Source organism: Pogoniulus pusillus, chromosome 7 (assembly GCF_015220805.1).
Source record: "Pogoniulus pusillus isolate bPogPus1 chromosome 7, bPogPus1.pri, whole genome shotgun sequence".
NCBI classification, from domain to species: Eukaryota; Metazoa; Chordata; class Aves; order Piciformes; family Lybiidae; genus Pogoniulus; species Pogoniulus pusillus.
Window position 1 is genome coordinate 16,486,068 of NC_087270.1, and position 21,772 is coordinate 16,507,839.

The 21,772-nt window shown below is 40.8% G+C and overlaps 1 protein-coding gene across 2 annotated transcripts in view; it reads left to right on the forward strand.

The window, feature by feature from the left end:
• The first annotated feature begins 8,301 nt into the window (after positions 1 to 8,301).
• The window catches only part of REL (REL proto-oncogene, NF-kB subunit), a 31,627-nt gene continuing 18,156 nt past the window's right edge, over positions 8,302 to 21,772 (forward strand). Inside the window, exons 1-4 of one of the 2 annotated variants that reach the window (XM_064146072.1) lie at positions 8,302 to 8,490; positions 13,725 to 13,867; positions 16,646 to 16,794; positions 20,966 to 21,057. In XM_064146072.1, the coding sequence (XP_064002142.1) occupies positions 8,484 to 8,490; positions 13,725 to 13,867; positions 16,646 to 16,794; positions 20,966 to 21,057 (391 nt within the window). In that variant the 5' untranslated portion in view covers positions 8,302 to 8,483. Of the gene's footprint in view, positions 8,491 to 8,594; positions 8,646 to 13,724; positions 13,868 to 16,645; positions 16,795 to 20,965; positions 21,058 to 21,772 lie in introns of those variants that run through there. The other variant, XM_064146073.1, reaches the window with a different exon arrangement.

Consider the following 21,772-nt stretch of genomic DNA (forward strand, 5'->3'; position numbering starts at 1 on the left):
CGTGCTGGGGTAGGTATAGGCTGGATGTTAGGAGGAAGTTCTTCAGAGAGAGTGATTGGCATTGGAATGGGCTGCCCAGGGAGGTGGTCCCTGGGGGTGTTCAAGAAAAGACTGAATGAGGCACTTAGTGCCATGGTATCGATGACTGGATGGGGCTGGGTGATAGGTTTGGACTGGATGATTTTGGAGGTCTCTTCCAACCTGGTTGATTCTATGATTCTTCCTTCTTGTCTGTTTTTTTTTTTTTTTTTTTTTTCCAACAGACTGTGTGTTTAGATCTTTTTCCTGATGCAGAGGGCAAAGAATCTCTTCAGTTCCTTTCTCTGAATGTGTGTTGTTCCAAAATGTCTTGAAGAGTTATTATTCTTCCTAACTTATTGTTTCTCTTAATAAACAAATAAAAGAAGATTGATACATATGCTCTTTACACAGAGGAAAGTACTTTGTCCAGGCACCTGAAAATGTTTTGAGTCTCATGGTATTTGACATATTTGCTATACCTAAGACACAATATTTCAGACTGAAAACTTGGAGGATGTTGTTTGGGGTTTATTTATTTTCGGCAATACTAAAGTTTATAAAGTAGAATTGGTGTGCCAATGAAGGAGTATTTATCAAATGAATTGTTATGTAATCACTACAGTGGTTACAAAAAGGATGTTGAACTTTTTGCAAATGCTCTTAAAGCAAAATTGATAAGTCATGCAGCAACTGCCAAATGAAACCAAGACTATGAAACAGCAAACCCCATCTCTGTTCTGTGACAGAAAGTGAGCAGTTTCAACCTGGTAATTAGGAAAGCTCAGAGTAATAATTGCAGCCTTACTAGAATGTCGCTCACTTTAGTAAATCTAAATGATGTTGTTGCAGCATACTAGTAAATTAGATGTATATGCCATATACTTGGAACTGCACTGCGGAGGTTATTCAAATGAGGTGAGGCACTGGTGCTGATTGTGACTTACCTGCAATTCTTGACAGTAAGACTTTGCACGGTGAGGTGGCACTGTGACACACAGCCCCAGGCAGTTTATACAGAGGGCTAATGTGGGTCCAGATAGGACGAGCAGCTGGCCAGTTAACGAGTCGTAGATATGCTTTGCATATGTAGGAGGACTTTAAGCATAAACTGGTCCTGTAGGTGTTTTGTGTTTGTGTTCAGTGGTGTCACTCTCTGTGATTCCTGGATGTAATCCTTTAACTGTACTAGTCAAACCTACATGAGTCATTGGAATAGAGATTTGAAAGGAAAGCGTCAGCCTTCAAATTACCTGGTGGAGCTGTACTGAAACAATGCAGTCTTTTTATCTCTTTATTATTGGCTGCAGATACGGTCTTCTGAGACTCTTGAAACTCAGGTTGATGTTAAGCAGCCTGAACTTCTTGCAAGCCCCGAGGAAAAAGAGAAGCCTCGTAATAAAAACCTGCATGAGCGATTGTTATCCTCTGTTAGTGGATCCAGTGCATAATGGCTTCATGGTATGTGCTGGGGTTTTGGGGAGCAGGAAAATTAATATGAACGTATGTTGCCTGGTGGCTGTTGTGGTTTTTGTTTTTCTTAAGTATGTATTTTTCACGTTACAAATAAAGTACTCTAATAACTTGTTGCCAAAGGGATGATTCCCATCCTTCCTTCTCCATGCCTCTTTTTTTTTCCCCCTTTTCTGGCTGCAACTAGAGCATTTTTGTTCCTTCCTTTTGTACAAGCAATAGTGATCTAGTCTGTAGAGATTTTAAAAAAACAAACAACAAAAAACCAACACTCTGGGCAGAAAAAGTTTGGTTTCTGCTGATTTAGTTCCTTTTGCGTAGCCCAAGCTCATCTCTTCCCTAAGTCCTCTTACTACAGCACTACTGTATCAGATTAGTCTTGATTGTGGCATAAGGAAGTTTGCAGTTTGTCCATTTCAGAGGTCACTAGATGAGCCTTACTGTAAGAGGCTTTTGTGTAGCCCAGTGGAAAAAGAAAACACTCCTCAGTAGTTTGGTGTTTGGGGTTTTTTTGCCTGCCAAGAAACATGAAAGATTTTTCTTTAATAAAATGATGCAGGAACTCCTAAACTGTGTTTGTAGCACTGAGAAAAGAAGAAAGGAATAGGAACCACTTGAAAGAGCCAGGACAGAATGTGCCTGAGAAGTTCTGCACTGAAAACTAAGTCTGAGAGGAAGGACTGTAAATTAGACATTTCAGAGATAGATTTATCAGTTTCCCAAGCTAAAAAAGACAATGTTATGCTACAGTTCCAGGAAGCTAGCACTCTGTCAGGAAGCTGGCACATCTGCCCAAATCTCTCTTCCTGAAACATGTTCTGGCTTTGGTGCCACCACATTCATTGCTGCTGGCACAGCCATTCTTGTGATTGCACATGGAGCTGGCTTAGCAAAACCTGAGCCAGCAGAAAACCAATCCTTTTGTTTCCCACATCTTCCTTCTAAGCTTGCTCCTATACGGCCAAAGGAGTGCTTGCAGCACTGTAAGAATATGAGTGAGGTGCCTGAACGTAAGGAGAGAAAAAAGGGAGACTGCCCCTTTTTGATACTACCACCATCGAAAGTATTAATGGCACTCTCATTTTATTGTGCTGGGCATTTTTATGTGAGTGGTTTATCTCCTGAAGCAGCTGCATCTTGAGTGAGTAAAGTGGAAGTATGTGAACAGGAAGTGTCTTTTCTGGTTTCTATTGGGGAAATCAAGGCTCATAGAATTAAACAACTTGCCTAAGAGGCAGACTTTGCCAAGAATGAAATTCCAGTCTCCTGAATCATAGCCTTGTGCCTTATCCACAAGACCAACCTTTCTTTATTAGCATTTCCTTTCCCTCCACCCTGTTTTGAGAGGAGGCATGGTAGCATTGTTCTGTGTCAAACAGGGACATTTTCAGGAGAATGGCTTGAACAACTGCAGAGTTTATCGTTAATCTGGAAGCCATGACTTTCCTTGGAATAACTTCTGCATTAGATCCTTCCTCAGGACTGATAACCACAAAAGCTTTAACTGTCAAAAGGCCTGACAGTGTAAATAAGAGGCCTCTGAGATTTAAAAAATATACTTCAAGCAGCAAAAGGTTTCTTAAGACATAGACGATTGGTAATTACTGAGCGGGGGAGTGTGTGAAGCTGGAGATAGTGGACAAGAAAACAGGCCTTAACTTTATTCTGTATGGGGAGAAGTAAAGTTTGGTTGGTCTTTTTCTTCTCATTATTCCTAGTACAAAGTACCTTATTAGGACAGACATCTTTTAGCAGTACCTTTAGTGTCTGCTTGTCACTGGCCTGGTTAAGCAGGCAAGTGGCTCATCTTTGATCTAAGTCAGATAGCTGGGAACAGGAAATAAAGACTTAAGTTTGCCTGTTCTGCTTTTGTATCACAGTTGGCTTCATTGAGCCCTTTAGTGGTATCACTAAAGAGCCATCCTCAGCTTGACAAATAGTAGTGTCAGGCACTCAATCCTTTGCTGCAGGAAGTCTTGTGGTGTTTTTTTTTTTAACCCCATTCTACCCTTTTCTCCTGTTTCTTGCCCCATAATGTGCCCTGCCAGAACAGGATGCTTCATTCCTTACAGCGACCTGGATGCTAGCTGTGCTAGTACAGAATCCAGTGAAGAGCAGGAGGTAGGACTTGTCTTAAGACTTGATAAGTGGAGAAAAATGGGATCTTAAAATGCTTGTTTTAACTAGAAGACAGGAAGTGAAGTACTGGATCAAACTGGTCTTAAGAGTTCTGGTATATTGCCTTTGGCTATAGCCAGTCAGCTGACAAAAATATAGTGATGCACCTGGCTTTCATTATGCAATGCTACAGGAGGGGAATTCCGTCCTGCTTTTTGCAAAGATCTGCATATGCCCAAAGTTATGACATGTTCTTCACATCAGCTGCTGTCTGGGTTTCCATGGTTCACAGTGCTATACTGCAATTCTCTACTTCGCTCTCATGGGATAGTCCTTGTGCCATAGATGCAGAACACAGCATACAGGGCAGTCACAGGAACAGAGGGTTTTATCTATATACTTGTGTGATTTTGAGTAAGGCTTCTTTAATTTGCTTATTTTTTTGCATTTTACTTGAGAAGGCTTCTCAGTTTCTGTAGAACTTTTCCCTGCCTTAGGAACATGAATGTATCTTAAACAGCCATGCTGGGTTTAGTCTAAAAGATCACTTTGTCCTTCTGTCATGCATTTCCCTGAACATGAGTTCATGGCTATTGCTGGAGAGAGAAAAACTGTCGAGAAGATGTCTCTGCTCACACTGTGCTTCATCCAGCAACTTTATTCAAGGACTTTCTGATCCAGATCTTGTCTCTATGTATTCAGATGATGAGAGTGTATAGATCTTAGGCAGTTGGTTTTCCTCTTATTTCCTTATTCTTATAGGTAGTTCTCGTTTTAGGGAATGGGTAGGGATACAATTAAAGTTTTGTGAAATGCTGGAAGTTCAACCCACTGATCTTTTCCTTAAAAACACTATCAAGCAGGAGTTTGTACCATAGACACTGATGTGTATGTGAGATACTGTCTCCATTTCTAACAGTAGTCTTAAGCATTATCTTTGTGTAGCCTATTTCTGCAAGTCTTAAGAGTTAAGAGTTCAAAAGAGGTGGGTGTGGGGGGGGGGGAAATAAGGAATGTTTATTGATATTTTAGTCATAAGATGGTATTTGTATTGCCTGGAATATTTCCCTTAATTTCACCTCATTTTGTACTGTATACCCTCACAATAACATTTTCCTTCTGAAGGAATGAGTAGATACTCTGTGGCTTTGGGCCACTGAGTTCCCCAGGTGTTTTGGTCTGTGTCTATTCAGCAGCATTACAAGATAGAGAAGTAGGTGGGAACCAGGGATATAAACTGTATTTAGGGAAGTACCTAAAGTCACTATTCCTCAAAGACCACAATTTGGTACCCAAGATTTTGCAAACCAGCCTGAAGATAAGAAAGGAAAGGTGTTTATTCACTTTGTATGCCCAAAACTCACAACTGTGCTCCAGCTCCTGGGTAATAACCTCCCAGGGCTATTCCAGCTTCAGCTAGCCAAGGGAAGTAGCAGTTCTTTCCCTTCTAAAATCTCATCTAGATCACCTCTGTTACATGGAGGGATGCCCTCAAATTTGGAGCATTTATCCAGCTGTTCCACCTTGTGAATGAAGGCTGTCCAAAGCTTTTGTGCCACAGATGAATTTAAAACAGCTGAAGTAGCTTCTATTAATACTAGATGTTCATGTGCTAAATGGATTTGGATATGAGCACTTGTGGAGAAAAATCCAGGTTGCCTTGTTTTGTTTGCTGCTTTTACTGTAGAGCAGTAGAAGCAGTGACATGGAGAGCTCTGAGCACCCTCCTTGTTAATGTGCCATCCTGTTGCCATCATCTAACCCCATGGATGAAAATGCAAGAGAAAATCGCCTCTCTTCACCTCAACCTCCAGCTACCACCTTGATGAATGTGTTTTTTGAGGTCTCTTTGTAAGTGCATGCTGTGGGCTTGTGTGTTCATTCTAAGTTTGATTTATAATGTTAGAACCACCTTCCTATTTGACTTACATCATTGGTCATGGGCAATCCAAGAAATCTCTGAAGACATAAAGTCCTAGTTGTAATTTTTCCACAGTTTTAGGGTACTTGCTGGCTTGAAACTTTCTTGGGTGTTTTTCATTTGTTTGTTTTGTGGGAAGGAAAATGAGAAATCTTGCTTTTCTGGCAAGAAACTAACAACCATAGAATTATTTCAGTATAGTATCTATGCATAATAATGTAGCACTTCTTCCCTTGAATCTTCTAGAGGCAATGTCACAGATGATTATCCTGTGTGCCCCTTAAGATTCATCTATCCTGATTTCAGTTATTAATTTGACAGGGCTGTAATAATCTTACTATATGGTACACTGTGAATCTTAGGAAAGTTTTGCTTGTGAGGTGGAGAAAGATAATTTCCATTTATAGGAAATACAATGATAGTTGGGCAAAATTGAGGTGATAAAGAAAAATCCTGTGAAGTTGAGGTGGACCACAGATCAGGAGGACGAGTGTCAGGTGGTATCTTCTACTTAACTGAGTTAAGCATATGGACTTGCAGATTATAGAACAGCATCTTCTACTGTGGTTTGTTTCTGTACATCTCAATAACCTTTGCTTTGAAAAACAATAGTGAGAAAGAAGAGTAAAGAAACCAACAGTTGTGTATGTTGATTGAGTGTTCTTTGTTTTGCTTCCTTTTCTCAACTATACTAGTTTGTTTGGCTGCATTATACATGTAACAATGTATTGCATTCCTAGAGTGAAGAGTTAAGGACAAAAAATTTAAATTCTGTCGCTAATCAAATGCAGTTTTGTACCCCAGCTATGTGTGCACTTGGTGTTTCTTCATGCTCCACTCTTTCTAGGAGGTTTTAGTCACCCTATATTTGCTTGTTGCTGACCCATCCACCTGATCCACATTTTGGGCTGTAGAGTTGTTCCCATGGTGGTCATATCCTTCATTACATGATCTAGCTATGTCAGAGCCAAGGTCAAGTAGGTTTTATATTGACCTAATTTATTACCTGATTTACTTGTTGTTTAGTTTCTCATTACCTCAAATCAGTTTATCCTTACTATATTTAGTTTGCTGTTACTGTAAGCTGTGTGACCACCAGGCCCCATGCTGCTGAGGAAAACATGGATAGCAGGAAAGCTTGGTCTCTTCCAGAGCGGGAAAGTGAGATAGAGATGCTTCACAGGCAGGTACTGAAAAAGGGTGAAGGTTCTAACAGAAGCATGCTCTAAATACCTCTGCTGTGTTCTGACATTAGCGGATTCAGCTGAAAGGAATTTTAACTTTTTTACTTCTGGCCACCACAAAGGAAAAGAAATGGGGCTGGGAAGGAGTGCATGCAGGCCATCCAGGGGAGAAGACCTGCTACTGACACAATCAACCACATGACAAAAAGTATTTTTCATCAGTTTAGCATTCTGTTTTAGCCTTTTAGGGGAAGAAAGGGAAAATAAGTATTCAGTGGAGACAGGAAGTGGAAGATCTGTCAGAATTTAGGTGAGTTCACTGCTGGAAATACTGAAAACCAGACTACCTTACATAGACTTCTGTCTGGAAACTGAAAATAAAGTTTGTGGCTCTGAAGCTGGCAAAAGATAGTTCTCAGAGCATGATGATTTGCTGCACAGAATTCACTGTAGCAATGTGAGAACAGAGACCAGGAATCCTTTCTCCTCGGGACTCAGATGTATTTCTTTGCCTATAGAGGGATGACAGTAACCTCTTTTAAAAAACAAACCTTTAAACTAACCTTGCACAGCACTTAAAAATCTCATTTTTGTGAGTTTATTATGTAACAAATGAAAAGGCTATAATTAATCGTTCAGATTGTCAGCCACCGATGAATTACATTCCTTCACAGTGGGGAGGGGCAGCTTCTGTCTGCAAGGGAGTGGTGTCCTCTGCAGTTTTACTCCTTGTCCCTGGAGCAGGGGATGGGGTCTTATACTTTCTTCCTAACAATAAGCAGGTATCGAGACATTGTATCACCACAACAGTAATCGCTTAAGCTGCAAAATAAGCATCTGGATTATAAAAATGTGCTGCTTCCTTAAACTCCAGAAGTAAGATTTATGTTTAGCACCTTATAGCAAAAATGACACAGGCCAGATCCTGACTGCAGTTTAGTAGTTTCCTCCTTTACCTTCCATAAATTACTTAAGACTTTATTAGATGCTCAGTTCTTTCAGAAGACACTGATGTAAGGTCCAGAGAAACCTGGGCTGATGCTCTTGTGTCAGCAGAAGGAAGGTGAAAGACTGATCGCTGAAAGGACCAACCTTCCTCTCAGGACAAGGATAAACTGCCTGGGTGTTTTCAGGCCACCGTTTTGTTTGCAGGATTTCATCTTGCTGTAAGTTGCCTTAATGCAGATAATATTCCTTGGCTTGCCGGGCCCTTAGTTCTGGCATACCTGGTATTTTCATGGACCTGACTACCTGGGATAGCGTTTTAAAACTGGGAACAATAAATGGAATTCGTGAGTGTCAGAACCGAAATCGTGTGCTGCTCCCCGTAGCAACGCGGAAGCACCCTCTCGGTAACCGCCACCTTTTGCCTTTGTCGCCTTTTCCTCGGAGCTTTCGCAAATCTCCCGTCACTTCCAGCGATGACTTTTCCAAGGCACGCTAATAGTCGGCTATATCTTACTTGGAGAGCAGCCCCCGGACCTCCCGCGACCCGCTCCGGGAAGGAGGAGTGAAACAGTCGAGCCCGGGCGGGGCGCGGCGGAGGCGGGAAGTGGAGCTGGGGCAGGGGGCGGCGGCAACGGTTACGTTCTCGTCGGTCGCCCGCCTGCTGGGAAATTCCCCCTGTGAAAAGGGCGGAGGGAAGGAGGGGAGTCGGGCCCGACTGTCTTTCCGAGCAGGCATTCGTTTGTCTGTCCGTCCGACCGATCGTCCCTTCGGAGGTGTGCGGGGCCTGAGCGCGGCGGCAGGGGGGCCGTGGAGCTGTCAGCATGGCGGGTGAGTGATGGGGCGGGCCTGGTGGTGGTGGGGTTTAGGTGAGGTACGGGGGAGCGGTCACGGTCTCTCCAGTGCCGGCTGCCAGTGTTGCTGCAGTACGAGCGGCAGAGAGCTAAGCTCCCCCTCCGCCCTTCCTCGCTGCTTCGGGCCGTTTCGTGAGTTCGCACTGCGTTGCTAAAGGAGGGTGTTGCTGGTTTAGGGGAATTGAGAAGTGTCGGATGGCGTTAGGCTTTAGGCTGCGAGGGTTGGTTTGCTTCTCCTTTTCCACCGTCTCTCCATTGCTTTCAGCTCGTAAGCAGAGATGAGTAACAGCGCTGTTACCCGTCACCCTAGCATCTGCTTTTGCTATTAAATCCGAATTCCTGTAGCTCGTTAAAGCAGACTTACGGAGAAAGTTTCTAATGTCGTTCAGAATGCCGTGTTCGGTTTGGGCTCCTCGCTACAAGGAAGATTAGTTGCAAGGAGACCTTGTAACGCTGTTGCGTTTTGGAGTGGATATTTTAAATCTTAAAATTGTGTTATTAAAATGTTTAGGCATTAAATAGAAGCACATGGGTCTGGGCAGCGATAGGCCAAAGAAGCTGTGATGCTCAGTAGGATCCTGTTCACATAAGAACTTGCCTTCAAGAATGCTAATGAATAACAAATAGAGACAGCCTAAATGCGAAGTAGTGTAGATAAGGGATCATGCATTGAGTCATTACAACAAAAAGCACAATTAAGTTTCTTCAGGCTAAATTAAACTGATTTTGTCACCCTTTCAGAAGATGTCTCTCTGGGACCTTTCTTAGGGCTTAAAACTCCCCCGAAACTGAAGACTTGGCAGTGTTAATCACAGTAGCATTTCTAAGGAAAGATACTTTTCAGCCTTAAGAATTTTGGGGGTGCAGGGAGTGTTTTGACTGATTAACGAGGTATGATTTTCATTCCATCTAATGATATAGGTATGCCAGTTATCAACCGAGAAAATACCATTGGATTTGTGTCGAGGTATCTTTTAAAAGTTAAGTGGTATTTTAGAGTGGCAAAACTGAAGCAGGAGGTAGCACTTTTTGGTGTTTGTGGTTTGGATTTACTTTTTCCTTTTTTTTTTTCTTCTTCTTTGTGTGTTAGTATTTTTTCACTGTAGTTAGGAACTAGATGAGGATTTTTTTTCAGTAGGGGAAGTTCATAACTTCCTGGTACCAGCTAGCTTTTGTATTTATTTTTCTCTTTTGGTTGCTGTTCATAACTTGATAGCATGGAGGAAGTTCGCGAGCAGTTTTGTCTTTCTGCTAGAATCCGTATGGTTTATGGAGTCCGAGGTAGATTACTGCTTTCCAAAATAAGAACGGTTTTACAGTTCTGTTGTTTTAGGTGGAGCAAGAATGCGCTATAACAAATCTTTCTCCATTGTCTCTTTTTGCCTGAGGTGTCGCAGACCATTTTAAGTGTATAGGTTATGTGCTCTTGCTTCTCAGAACGGGCTGTTTCTGTGAAGGAGCTAGGGTCGTCAATGATGTGTGGAGAGCAGTGACATCTAAGTTGAAAGGCAACACTTCCCCAATCTGTGTCTCACTGCAGTCACCTCGGTTCACAGGATTTCTCATCGGTGCTTTCACATCTTCCACAAAGACCCACAGCTATTTTGCTTTCACATGCAGATGTTGCTGGAGAGCGTTCACTGCTTGTGCTAGAAAATAACAAATTGTGTAGTCCTTCCCGAGCCTGCTTCCTTCGAGCGAAGGAACGAGCCAAAATCTACTAACCCTTGGTCCTCTTGTCACTTTGCTTGATGACAGCATATTACACTTCCTCCTTAATGGCACAAGCTGTGTAAAACTTTAACCCGACCCAGATTTCTCATCGTAGAGAGGTCCAGTGAAAGCGTGGAGTTTTTGAAGTTGTCCCGTTGTTCTTTTTTGTACCGCTCAAAACAGAGGAGGATAAAGCAGCTGTCAGTTCTTGAAAGAGTACAAGCTGGCAGATCTCCTGGAAGTGTTACAGTTTTTACCCGTTTCCCTTGCCTGTGTGACTGGGACATTTGATTTCCTGTGTTATCTTTTAAGTTATTTACTGTAGTATTCAGGATGCAGAGAGAATGAACAATTTTATAACAAAATGAACAAGAGGCAAATTTTATTATGCAGCATTATGCTTCTATTGCTAGCATGCATATAGGCAATTATAATTAATTACAAATGCAAATTAAACACTATATATATTTAGATGAAGAATTAGCTAGATTCTTGTTTTTCTTCCATGTCAAATGCTTTTCCAGGCAGTTGTGGGCAGGTGGGTAATCACAGAATTGTTGAGGCTGGGATAGATGTGAGTAGCTGTGTATTTCCCTTCCAGAACTGGTGAGCAAGGGGTTGTTTTTTGACATAGCTGGTACTCGTTTGACAAACACAACAAAACCTGAAGAGGATCGGTCTTTAGCAAGTCTGTGGGAACTAACAGACCTCTCTCTATGAGAGTAGATTGTGAAACAGTGAAGCCTTCCTACTTCACAAGCGCTATTGATGATTTACACAAACAGGGAATACGGATGAGCAGACCTCCACTTCGCTGCAGAGCAATACCTGTAGTTCCCACAAACACTTCTGTGTTTCCTCTCCACACAAAACATGATGATACTGATAATCATGGTAGAGATAATAACATGATTCTTAAATAGAGTGAGAGAACCAAGAGAAAATTAGGTTTAATGTTTTATCTCATTGAGCTTTACTTACCCACAAACACACCTGCTGTTAAACAGTGGGTTTGCCTTCAATGACATTTGTTTCAACCACAGTCCTGTAAAGATCACTGAGCCTAGAGTTTTAAAATGAACTGCTCTAATGGGTGAGAAAAAAGCCCTCTTCAGCAGGCATTAGTAGAGCATGAGGGGAAGTTGTAGTTAAAGCAAATACTGGGTTCTTGTAGTAGTTCTGAGCAGCAAGGCTCTAGGTAGTTTTGACAAATAAGTTGTGTTTGTGGGTGAACCGCACCACTGGTTAGCAGGTGCCATGTCCAAGGAAAGACCATTACTAGGCACTTTGCTGATTTCTTTTTTCATTGTAACTTCTAAAATAGATTTTTTAAATTTAGTCTATGGATACATGTCTCTATTTCTGTCACACTGTGTTACATAGGAATAGAAAGGTGAGATCCTTTTCTCTCTTCAACTGTGTGGCGGAAATGGGAGGCTGCCTGAAACACAGCAGCCACTCCTCACCGCTGGCAGGAGTCCTCAGTCTGGCCTGCTGAGCTGTGCTGATAAGTACAGTAGTGTGAGTAAACTTAAGCATTAAAATTAAATAGCTATATGCTGGTGTGTGAGCTTGGTTTTATAAGAAGACTTATGCTCTCTCTGAAACCAGCTTTACATCATTTTTAGTCTTTTTGTTATCGATGTGTGTCCCCTTTTTCCCCTTTGCTGAACTTACTTTTCAAAAAGGAAAAAATATGCAAAGCCTATCTAAAAGAGGGCAAAGTCTGAGAAGAATTGTTCTTATAAGCAATCAAAGCTAGAGTAGTAGCTGATACGTATTTAATGTGACAGCTCATAATTTAATTTCAAAAAATCGTTTCAAGTCTGCTTTATGGGTGGTGTTTGGGTTAGATTATGAAGGGAATATAGAGACTCCTAAACCATACTTCTAAAAGGTTTGGCACCAGACACAGCCTGAAGTTGAAATGTGTTGTGCTATTTGAGAAGGCATTCAGGTTTTAAGAAGGCACAGGTTAAAGACAATTTCAGTAAAAGAGCTGCTTTTGCACACTGCTGTTCCACAGCTGTCTGTAGGTGTGTTACAGGTGAAACCTGCGTTCAGGTCAGACTAAGGTGGTATCTCAGAGATGTAGTTCTTTCCGCCCTTTCTATACTTCTCTTAACTACATTAGCTTTGAGTATGAACTGCTGCAGCACTAGAACTGTCCTGTGGTCAGCAGATCTCAGGTGTAAAGTTCAAGCTGTGTACTGGCAGGTACACATAAATTCTTGTAGATGCAACAAAAGAGAAGCTTTTATTACAAAACTAAGATTTTAATCCAGTATTTTCCCAAAGCTCATACGTAGTGGGCTGAGGCTGCATGGACCTTGGGCAAAAGGAAGTAGGGAATCTTTTACCCTTTTAGTACGTCCAGTATATTTAGTCACTATTTTGCTTATTATGTTAAAGTCCAAGTACTTTTTTTTTTTGTGCTCTGCCACAAGACACTGGCTGTCATGCTTGTTTGTGATGCTCAACCTCGAGTAGGCTGCTATTATATGAAGATGACAGAGAGCTCAGTAGGCATTTCCATAGCTATGTTCTGATCATGCAGCACCATGATGATTCAACTTCTGCAATATTTACCTAGCTTCTTGTTTGTTTTTCGCATGCCATCACACTATTGTCATTGTTTGATTGACTATCTTGTTTGAAGTCCTTGGTGAGATATATTCAATGATTTGTTACTACTTGGCAATAAAACATCACTTGGAAAGTACTGACACTGTTGCTAAGTTAATGTCTTTCTAATCCCTCTATGTAGGAGTTCAGCTGTTTCTTATGCTTGTCTGTCATTAGTGTTTCCTTAAAACCTGGTTTTGACGAGTGCCTGATAGCTTTTACTGAGGTTTCATTGGCTGAGGAGATGGCCAGCTTTTAGTTGCCCTTTGTGGGAGATGGGCAGCTCAAGATGTAGACTTCAATACCAGGAATCAGGTATTTTTGGAGCCTACAGTGATGATATTCAACCCAGTAGGAGTGTTTTTCATATAATTTGCATAGTTTCTGCTTTGCTATAATAGTCTCTGAATCAGTCAATTCTGAGGAAGCATCTTCACTTTCAGAGGATGTCTAAGAGAATATAGTACTTCACACTACGTGTACTTTTGAGAGGACAACCATTCCTAAAAGTATATTATGGTAAAAACAATAAAATATTCTTGTAAAATAAGATTTTACACACCGGAAAACAAATCCTTTCAGCAGACCTGTTTTCTGATAGCTAAAAGAAGCTGTTCTAGGTGAGATGGAGAGGAGTGTTCTTTGCTGTTTGCTTAGATGACACCAATACCTGAGGCTTCATTTAGGTCTGTTCTGTCTTGTTACACCCCACCTTCAATATTTGTGTGTACGTAAAGATGACATTGTTTGAGGAGGCAGACCAGGTGGAAAGATGGTAATGTCAGTAAAAGAGTCTAGATGTACAGTTCTTGCATCATCTGCTGCTTTTTCTGCTCTGCTGTGTTCTAACTTTGAAAATGTTTTGTTTCAAAGGTGGCCCTGAGCCCTACATTGAAATTTTTGAGCAACCCAGACAAAGGGGCATGCGTTTCAGATACAAATGTGAGGGAAGGTCAGCAGGCAGCATTCCAGGAGAACACAGTACTGAAAACAATAAGACATTCCCTTCCATACAGGTAAATACTGCTTTTATCCTTGTATTACCATTAGCATTGTGCTGTAGCTATGTGTTGGATTTGGTGCAGTGAATAAAATACTTTTAATTTTGTGTTCTGTTATTCTTTCCTTGACATGCTAATGTCATTGCAACAGTGTGGAAAAATAAGAGTTCTTTGCTCCTACTCATTAAAGATTTTATTTCAAATTTGCAATGGAAGGTATAGAGGTAGTTAACAAAGTGCTGTTAGAGTGGGAGTTCAATGAAGTTATTAATTGTCTGGGAACCATTCATTATTAGCTTTTTCTCTATGCATATTGTTCTGGTTTCTTATGTGTCTTGGATTTGTATTCAGTGTTTGGACTGCAGTATGAATTTTGGGAGAGCTTGTGTATGAAATTTGAAAAAGCTTTGAAAAGCTGCTGGGTGCAACACGAAGGAAAGTACTTAGTACAAGTGAGCGTCTTGCAGCCAGTGATTTGGTGATTAAGCTCTACAAAAGAAACTACCATGAAGTATGTGAAATCAGAAGGGGATACAGAATTTAAAATGAGCTGAGAAAGGGGAATGATACGGTTAGAGCACCTGCAATGAATATGAGCTGAGTAGTTGCATTATGGATAGCTTGGGAAATCCAGAATAGAGGTATTCAGAGTAGCCCTAGCAGCTGTGATCCAAGAAGGGACAAAGATACAGAGGTGGAAAGAGAAGCACTTTGGCAGTAGCCTTCATAGGTGAGACAAAGGAATGTGTCAGAGACCTTAGATGGGTAGGGTAAGAGAGAAGACTTTCTGGTCTCATGCTTGAAGTTTAAATTGCTAGTGTTTCTCTGATCTCTTATGGCTCAAAGAAGATCGGTCATGGATGAGATTAGAAGAGAAAGCTCAAGTATAAATGAGAAATTGAGTGCTGACCATCGGCAAGTACATTACAGTCCCCAGGAACACAAGCTGCATATATGTGTTTGCAATGTATGTAAGTGTGGGGGGAAAAAAACCCTGAAAACAGAGTAATTGGAATCACAGCAGAAAAAGAACAGATACAGAGGACATGAAATCTGAATATTATGAAATCTTTTAGGCTGAGGCATAAAAGTTCTTGAAGATGCAGAGTTTGAGATAGTTAGTGTTGTCATTCATGTTTTGAGCGGCAGAGCAAGTCTCCACTACATAAAGCAGCTGTGGAGGCTGATGTAGCCCTGAAGCCAAAATTACTAAGGGAAGAATCAAACAAGAAGGTCCTCCCCTTGAGTATCACAGTAACAGATTTGATTTAAGGAATGCAGGAAATAGAAATCTTGCCAGACCTTTTTTTCAGTACTCTACCAATTGAGCAAGGAGCTATGCAGACTTCTGGCAAGAGTAAATATTTTCACAGACTCTCAGCCAAAGGATTTGTCAAGGCACAGGTTGAACGGCAGTATAAGCTCTGGATTTCTCACTGGGAAGATGGGACATGGTAGCTGACCATGGAATCCTGGCAAAGTTTGTACTTCTTTAAAGGTGACTGTTGATGACAGCTGATTGTTACCCATGGCAGGTGATTTCTAGGTGAATTCTGGCCTCCCTAGAGTCTGTAGGAGGCTTTATTTCTGATGAGTTGCTGGGGGAGTCCCCTCTAAAGATGGAAACATCAATGAGAATGAGAACAGAGGCCAGAAAGAGATTAAATTTTGTGGTGCAGAACATCAAGGAGGAACCAGAGAATCAGAAGTGGCTAGGTCAGGCTTCAGCTTCAAGCGATGGGGTGTGAAAAGAGAGAGGAGTGATGTAATAGTTGAAGAAGTTGGAGTGGTGGAAGTTTTATTATAAGGGTGAAAAGTAACAGTGACTTGTGTGAAGGCCAAGGAAAAAGCTATATTGGAGGCTGAATAAGTTAACAAATGATGGAAAGTAGAAGAGCACAGGCCAAGTTTGCAGTGTCAACTGAAAAGGACATATCATGGATCCTTGGAGACTCAGGAAGTGGGGAAAAAAGGGCTGGAAGAAGAGAGGAACAGTTAGTTATAGGGCAGGGTACGTGGAGGCAGAGAGCTTGCCACTGCACCAATGTGTGCCCGAGCAAGTCTTCTCTTTGCTTTCAAGTTTTTATGCTTCAAACAATTTAGGCCAAACTTTTTTACATTCACCCACACAATCCCTGGTGACTTCACTGGTAGCTATGAGCATGAGGGAAGACTTTTATCCACCTGAGAAATGCGTGCTGAGTTAGACTGCTGACTGCTGTGAAGGCTCCAGTAGGAGCTTGAGAGTTCAGTATCCTCCTTTAGAAGTATGATTGGCTTTTCATCTGATAATTAAAGAGAAAAAGATACTTCACAGTCGATTATGCCATCCTGTATCTGTTAAGATCCTCTTTCACCACTTAGTCTTGCGGTGGTATTCTTGTCCGAGAGGCTTTAGGATATTTTTTTCCCCCAGATCTTTGGTAGGGAGCAATTAAAGAGACTGGAATGGATTGAATGCTGAATACTGGCACTAGCAAAATTTTGTTGTTCCAAAGAACCAGCTTCTTTGGCAAAAGTAGCAGCTGAAATATGTTGGGTTACTTTCTGAAAGGTAATGGTTTTGAAAACAATTACTGTTTTTCAAATATTATGCTAAAGAATTTGGGGGTTTTAGTGTAAAATGAACTTAAATGGAATGAACACAACTGCTGAATAATCTTGGTCTCAATGGAGCAATTTTTGTAGCTGCTCAATAGAGTATTATAGGATAAAATATGTTTTCTATTATGAGTGGGGACTGTACTAGCCCTGATATATAAAATACAGAAAAATGTCTCACATTTTTTGTAGATTCTGAACTATTTTGGAAAAATCAAAATAAGAACTACATTGGTAACAAAGAATGAACCCTACAAGCCTCACCCTCATGATTTGGTTGGAAAAGACTGCAGAGATGGCTACTACGAAGCAGAGTTTGGGCCGGAACGGCGAGTCCTGTCGTGAGTAATGTTGTTGCTTGGGAGTTTGATTTGTTGATCTTATGTTTTAGCGCTCTAACAAGTGATTAAAAGAACAAGTAATAGGCTACCTTTGCTGAAATTTACTAAATCATCTCATAGAGAGGGCAACTTCTCCTCAAAGTATTTGTTTCTGTTTCAGCTCATGTTTGGTCCTATTCTTTTCCTTTTACCCTTTTTCATTTGTTCATTCTCCCAATGTTTGTTTCCTTTTCCTTTCTCCCACTTTGCTTTTTTCAGTTGCCTTCAGAAACACTTCTATTCTTGAGTTTATCTCTTTCCTACGTATGAAAACACTGAGGAATAAAATAGGTAACAACGTCATTAGAATTAGTATTTCATGGTGATTAAGGAAATTCACCTTTTCTGTGGGAATTATACATGCGCTTTCTGGAGACTAGTGGAGAGAATTTGTGGTGGCTGAATATCACATCACTTAGAAGATAATGGTTGTGACAAATGTAGAGATCTGTTAGTAGCTGTCACTTGTCACTTCTGTTGCTGTTTATTTGGATTTAGGGATTTTTAAGACAAAAATACAGATTCTGCTTAGGTGCAGCTCTGTAGAGGAAACATGCCAAGAAAGGATCTATTTGGGTGCACTGAGGAGTATGAGGTATGTTCCTCAGTGCTATTCAGAGGGATATTAACAGTATCTAAAATACAACTGTATTTGATGTCATTTCCTGTAGGTTTACTAAGTCTTACATGATAAAGTAGAATCAATCATCTGAAACAAGTAATCAACTGGTTATTGCCAGAGAGAGGAGTTTAGAATCAACAAACTATTCGTGTGTGGGTCAGAGTTTGTGATGTAATAAATTTGAAAGTAGATTGTTGCTTTGGAGTAAACATAGCTGAGCTGGGAAGAAAATAAGGTAAATATTTCAGTGTACAAGTAGCTGTTACACACTGCTCCCAGGGTGGTGTGATTCTGTTCATGTTAGTGAAATTACTCCATGTTTATGTGGAGAATGGTATGAAAGGAAAGAAGGGAAGACACAGTCTGTTTGAAGATGATGATTGCCTGATGGTGAAATAAGCAGTTTTTAATAGTGGAGATATACAACATACAGTCCTAGCTCTAGGGGTTATCAGTGTACTGCAGTGGATTCAGGTGGCACATAGCACATTGTACTCTCTTTTGCTGCTGCAATGCTATTTTATTAGTGTATTGTTTTTAATCTCTGCTCACAAAGGTGTCCTAATTGGCAAGTGGTAGAAAAGAATTAGCAAATGTAATTCCTGTAATTTTCCCCCCCACTGTCATGCTGCTGCTGAAAGGGAGGGCTGTCTCTTCCAGCACTACCTTTCCATCTTGTTTCTCGTGACCTCATGCAAATAAAATTCACCTTCACCTCATCTGAAAGGCAGCTGCAAATGCCTTCAGTTGTTAAGGAGCTTTGTGCCTTTCTCTGACCACTCATTCACCAGCTTCTCCCTCGGCTTCCTCAACCAAGGTCAAAAGATGTCTGCTGCGTGAGCCCATCCCACTTCCTACACTCAGCTCTGTGCCTTTGGATTGGAAGCAAAAATGTCTGATTGCTTAACACCATTTCTAGTTATATTTTGTTCACTGGGTGCAGGAAAACACTGGTGATTGTTTTTTCCTCTTGGTGTTTTATTGCACAAGAGTAAGTGTGTAAGCACAAGGCAGGCCTGTAGTGAGGCCATTACAGGATGCAGTGCCAGAACACTCTGCAAATACTTATTTATAGTTTTTTATTTCATCTTCATTATATGTGTGCTTCAAGTCCTGTTCTTTGACATAATGTTATGTCTCCATTTCACTTAAGGCACTTACTTGTGATTGTTTGCTGTATCCATCAGTTCTTCTGTCTTGTTAGGCCATAAGCCTCTTGGTTTCTTGCAAAATAGTAAGTGGGCAACTTTTCACTTTAGTGATAATAAGAAACTGTAAGCTTCAGTTGAGCTTGACATTGGAGATCCTGATGGGAGGAGCCTAAAAACATTCTCTTTGAAATGTTTCCAGCATAGGTACACCCTTTTTTTTTTTTTTTTTTTTTTTTTTTTTTTTAACAAATAATGGGTTGCTCTAAGATGAAAGAACAGTATGATCCATAATTGGATCAGGATGTTTAAAGTAATTTTTCCTTTTTGTGGCTGGTGACTCAGTCTTCACATTCTTTTCTTTGAGGCCATGTTGGAGAAAAGCTTTATATAATACGAGTGAGCCAGGAGATGGCCTCTCTTGGTTGTCTTTCTGGCTCTTTACTCTTGCTGAGCATCCCAAGTGGAGTGAAAGTCCCATTTATGAAGTAGGGCTTTTGTTCTCTAGAAGTGGAATTATTAATTCCAGATTTGGGGCTTGTCTGAGTAATCACTCAGCTTTCTGTTTGTTTAAAGTTCCACATAGCTCCATCTGAACAAAGTGGGTTTTTTTCTGCTTGATCTTTGGACTGCTGCTTAAACTTGATCAGTGCCTTCCCTGGCCAAAACATCGAGGTGAAAGTATGAATGTTGGAGCTTGTGTGACTACCTATGTACTTAGATTTTTAGTTCCTGGTTTGAAGTCTCTCTATATGGATGATATCATAGTTTTGAAAACATTTATTGTTTGGGTTTTTTTTCTTCTCTTCCTACTCTCCCTCTCTCTTCTCATTACTTTGACACTAGCTGACAGGAAGTGAGCAATGTGAAACCCCACGGCTTTGCTGAGGTTCTCTAAAGTTTTGTCCCTCTGTTCAGTGATAGTTAAATAGACACTTTCACCGTGCCGGTGCGTGTTTAAGAAAGTGTTTATACTCTGATAATTACGGCCTGATTTCTCTACATGAGAGGCTTTGTTCACAATGGTTGAAAGTAATAGCTGTCAGTCTTTGCATATCTGGGTGGAAATTTATTCAAGGCTGGTTCCACATATGTACTTGCTTGATAACTTGTGGTGGATGGCTTGAGAGCCTGGAACTGCTAGATGGCAGTTTGGGGATATAATATGGAGCTGCCTGTTCGTGGACTTGATGGGTATTCAATCTAAATCTCTGTAATACAGGGGATATTCTAGGGGGGGAAACAGCAGTAATATGTGCTACCCCCAGGAGAGAAAGAGGACTGCTTATCAAGGTACAGTACAAACACATAATGTCAGCCACAATACAGAGCCAAAGTACTTCAGTGAATGATGAGATTCTGTTGTGTTTTATTTTCCTCCACGTCACCCTATCAAGTTCAGGTTCAAAAAGAAGCTTATGCTTTCCTCTAGTGAATAAAGAAGTAGAGCCTGGTTGCAGAAGAGCTGGGAACCTCTGCATGGAGTGTATTTGGCACAGGCAAAGGAGTTTAGGGAAATTAAATGTAACATCATGCTGGGGTAGTCTTGTTCAGAGCAGGGAAATGTAGAACTGTTCTTGAGAGTGTTGGCAGGGCAGAGAGTATCTTTAAGTGCATTAAGGGGTTTTAGGCATAGCCAAAGTAAAGAATCTTGTGGCACTTCAAAAGAAGGGAAATTGCCTGTGCTTCTGGAGAAAGGTTGTGCCAGCAGGCATCTACTGAGCTTATTGTAACATCATGAAACAGATATTTTTATTTTTTTCTAACTTCCTGCTTTACATCCACTCATCTTTGATGTCATGGTTTTTCCATGTGGGAAAGAGTCAGCTCGCCTGGGACTCCCCCCACCTCCTCCATCAGGGTGACCTACACTATTATGCAAATAAGGAAGAGTAGCAGCTCTTCAGAACTTTTCCATAACTATGTGAGATTTAAAAACCTGTTTTGACTCGCTTCAAAACCCCTTTAAAATAGTATTTGAAATTTAATTTCTCTGATAAAAGCAGGACAGCAAATCCTAAACTAATGCAAATCATCAAGCTTATTGATAACAAAAGAAAAATGTTACTTTAATTTAAATTGAGTATTTAACTTTGAATCACTCTAGGGTTTACTGCAGAGTAATTTGTAATATGTAAATATGTTCCTAAAAGTAGAAATCCTTTAGAATTTTATTTTAGTATTTTTATCTATTTCTGCACATGTTTTTGAAAGGCAGCATCCCTGCTTTTCAGATCTTTTACACCCTTCTCAAAATAAGCTTTTTTTCTATCTTATCACACTAGTCAACAGCAAATAATTTATTTGACATTATACACTGAAGATTTTATTAGTTGCTGAAATCCTGCCACATGTGCTTTAGTTTTCAGAATTTGGGTATTCAGTGTGTGAAGAAAAAAGATCTGAAGGAATCGATTTCTTTACGAATCTCGAAGAAGATTAACCCTTTCAATGGTGAGTATACCTTGGCTGATCCACTCTACTGGCTTTTGTGATGGGGCTTTTTTGAGAGATATTCTTTCCCTTCTGCGTCCCTCCTAGTGTTTGCTCACTGTCATCGCACGATGGATCTGTTTGGGTAGTTGCCCCTTTTCTTTTTTGTTTAATCCCCAGCAGCAATATGAGTTGCTGCCTGGACAGAAGCAATAGGATAACAGTAGAAAGCTTGCCTGGAAACTTCTACAATTATCTAAGGAATCAGATTTTCGGTTTTGGCAGTTAGGAAAGACTGAATTAATGTAACTCTGCAACAACATAAACCAATATAAATCTAGTTTGCCATCATCTGGTGTTTGTGACCTCTCAGCCAGACAGTTCAGGGAGCTGATGAACAACTTGAAGCTGTCCTTCACTTGATTTTTACATCATGCAAGCTCATACAGGCACTCAAAGTCCTCAGTAGTGTTGGTCTTGATCAAGTCTGAGCCAAGTTGTGCTGCTACAGAGTCACACCTCTAAGGGCCTAGTCAAGAACTGTAGTTTTATATAACAGCTCATCTGTGGGCTGCTCTCTGAAGGAGTAATCCTGCTCTTCCTTTCATCCATGGTCACATGTTCCTGCTACTTTCCTCACACCAGATACAGAAGCTGCATAGCTACATGAGGAATGGACTCAGCAAGGTGCTCCAGTAGAAAGCCACCTTGAAAAAAAACCCACCCCAAATCCAAA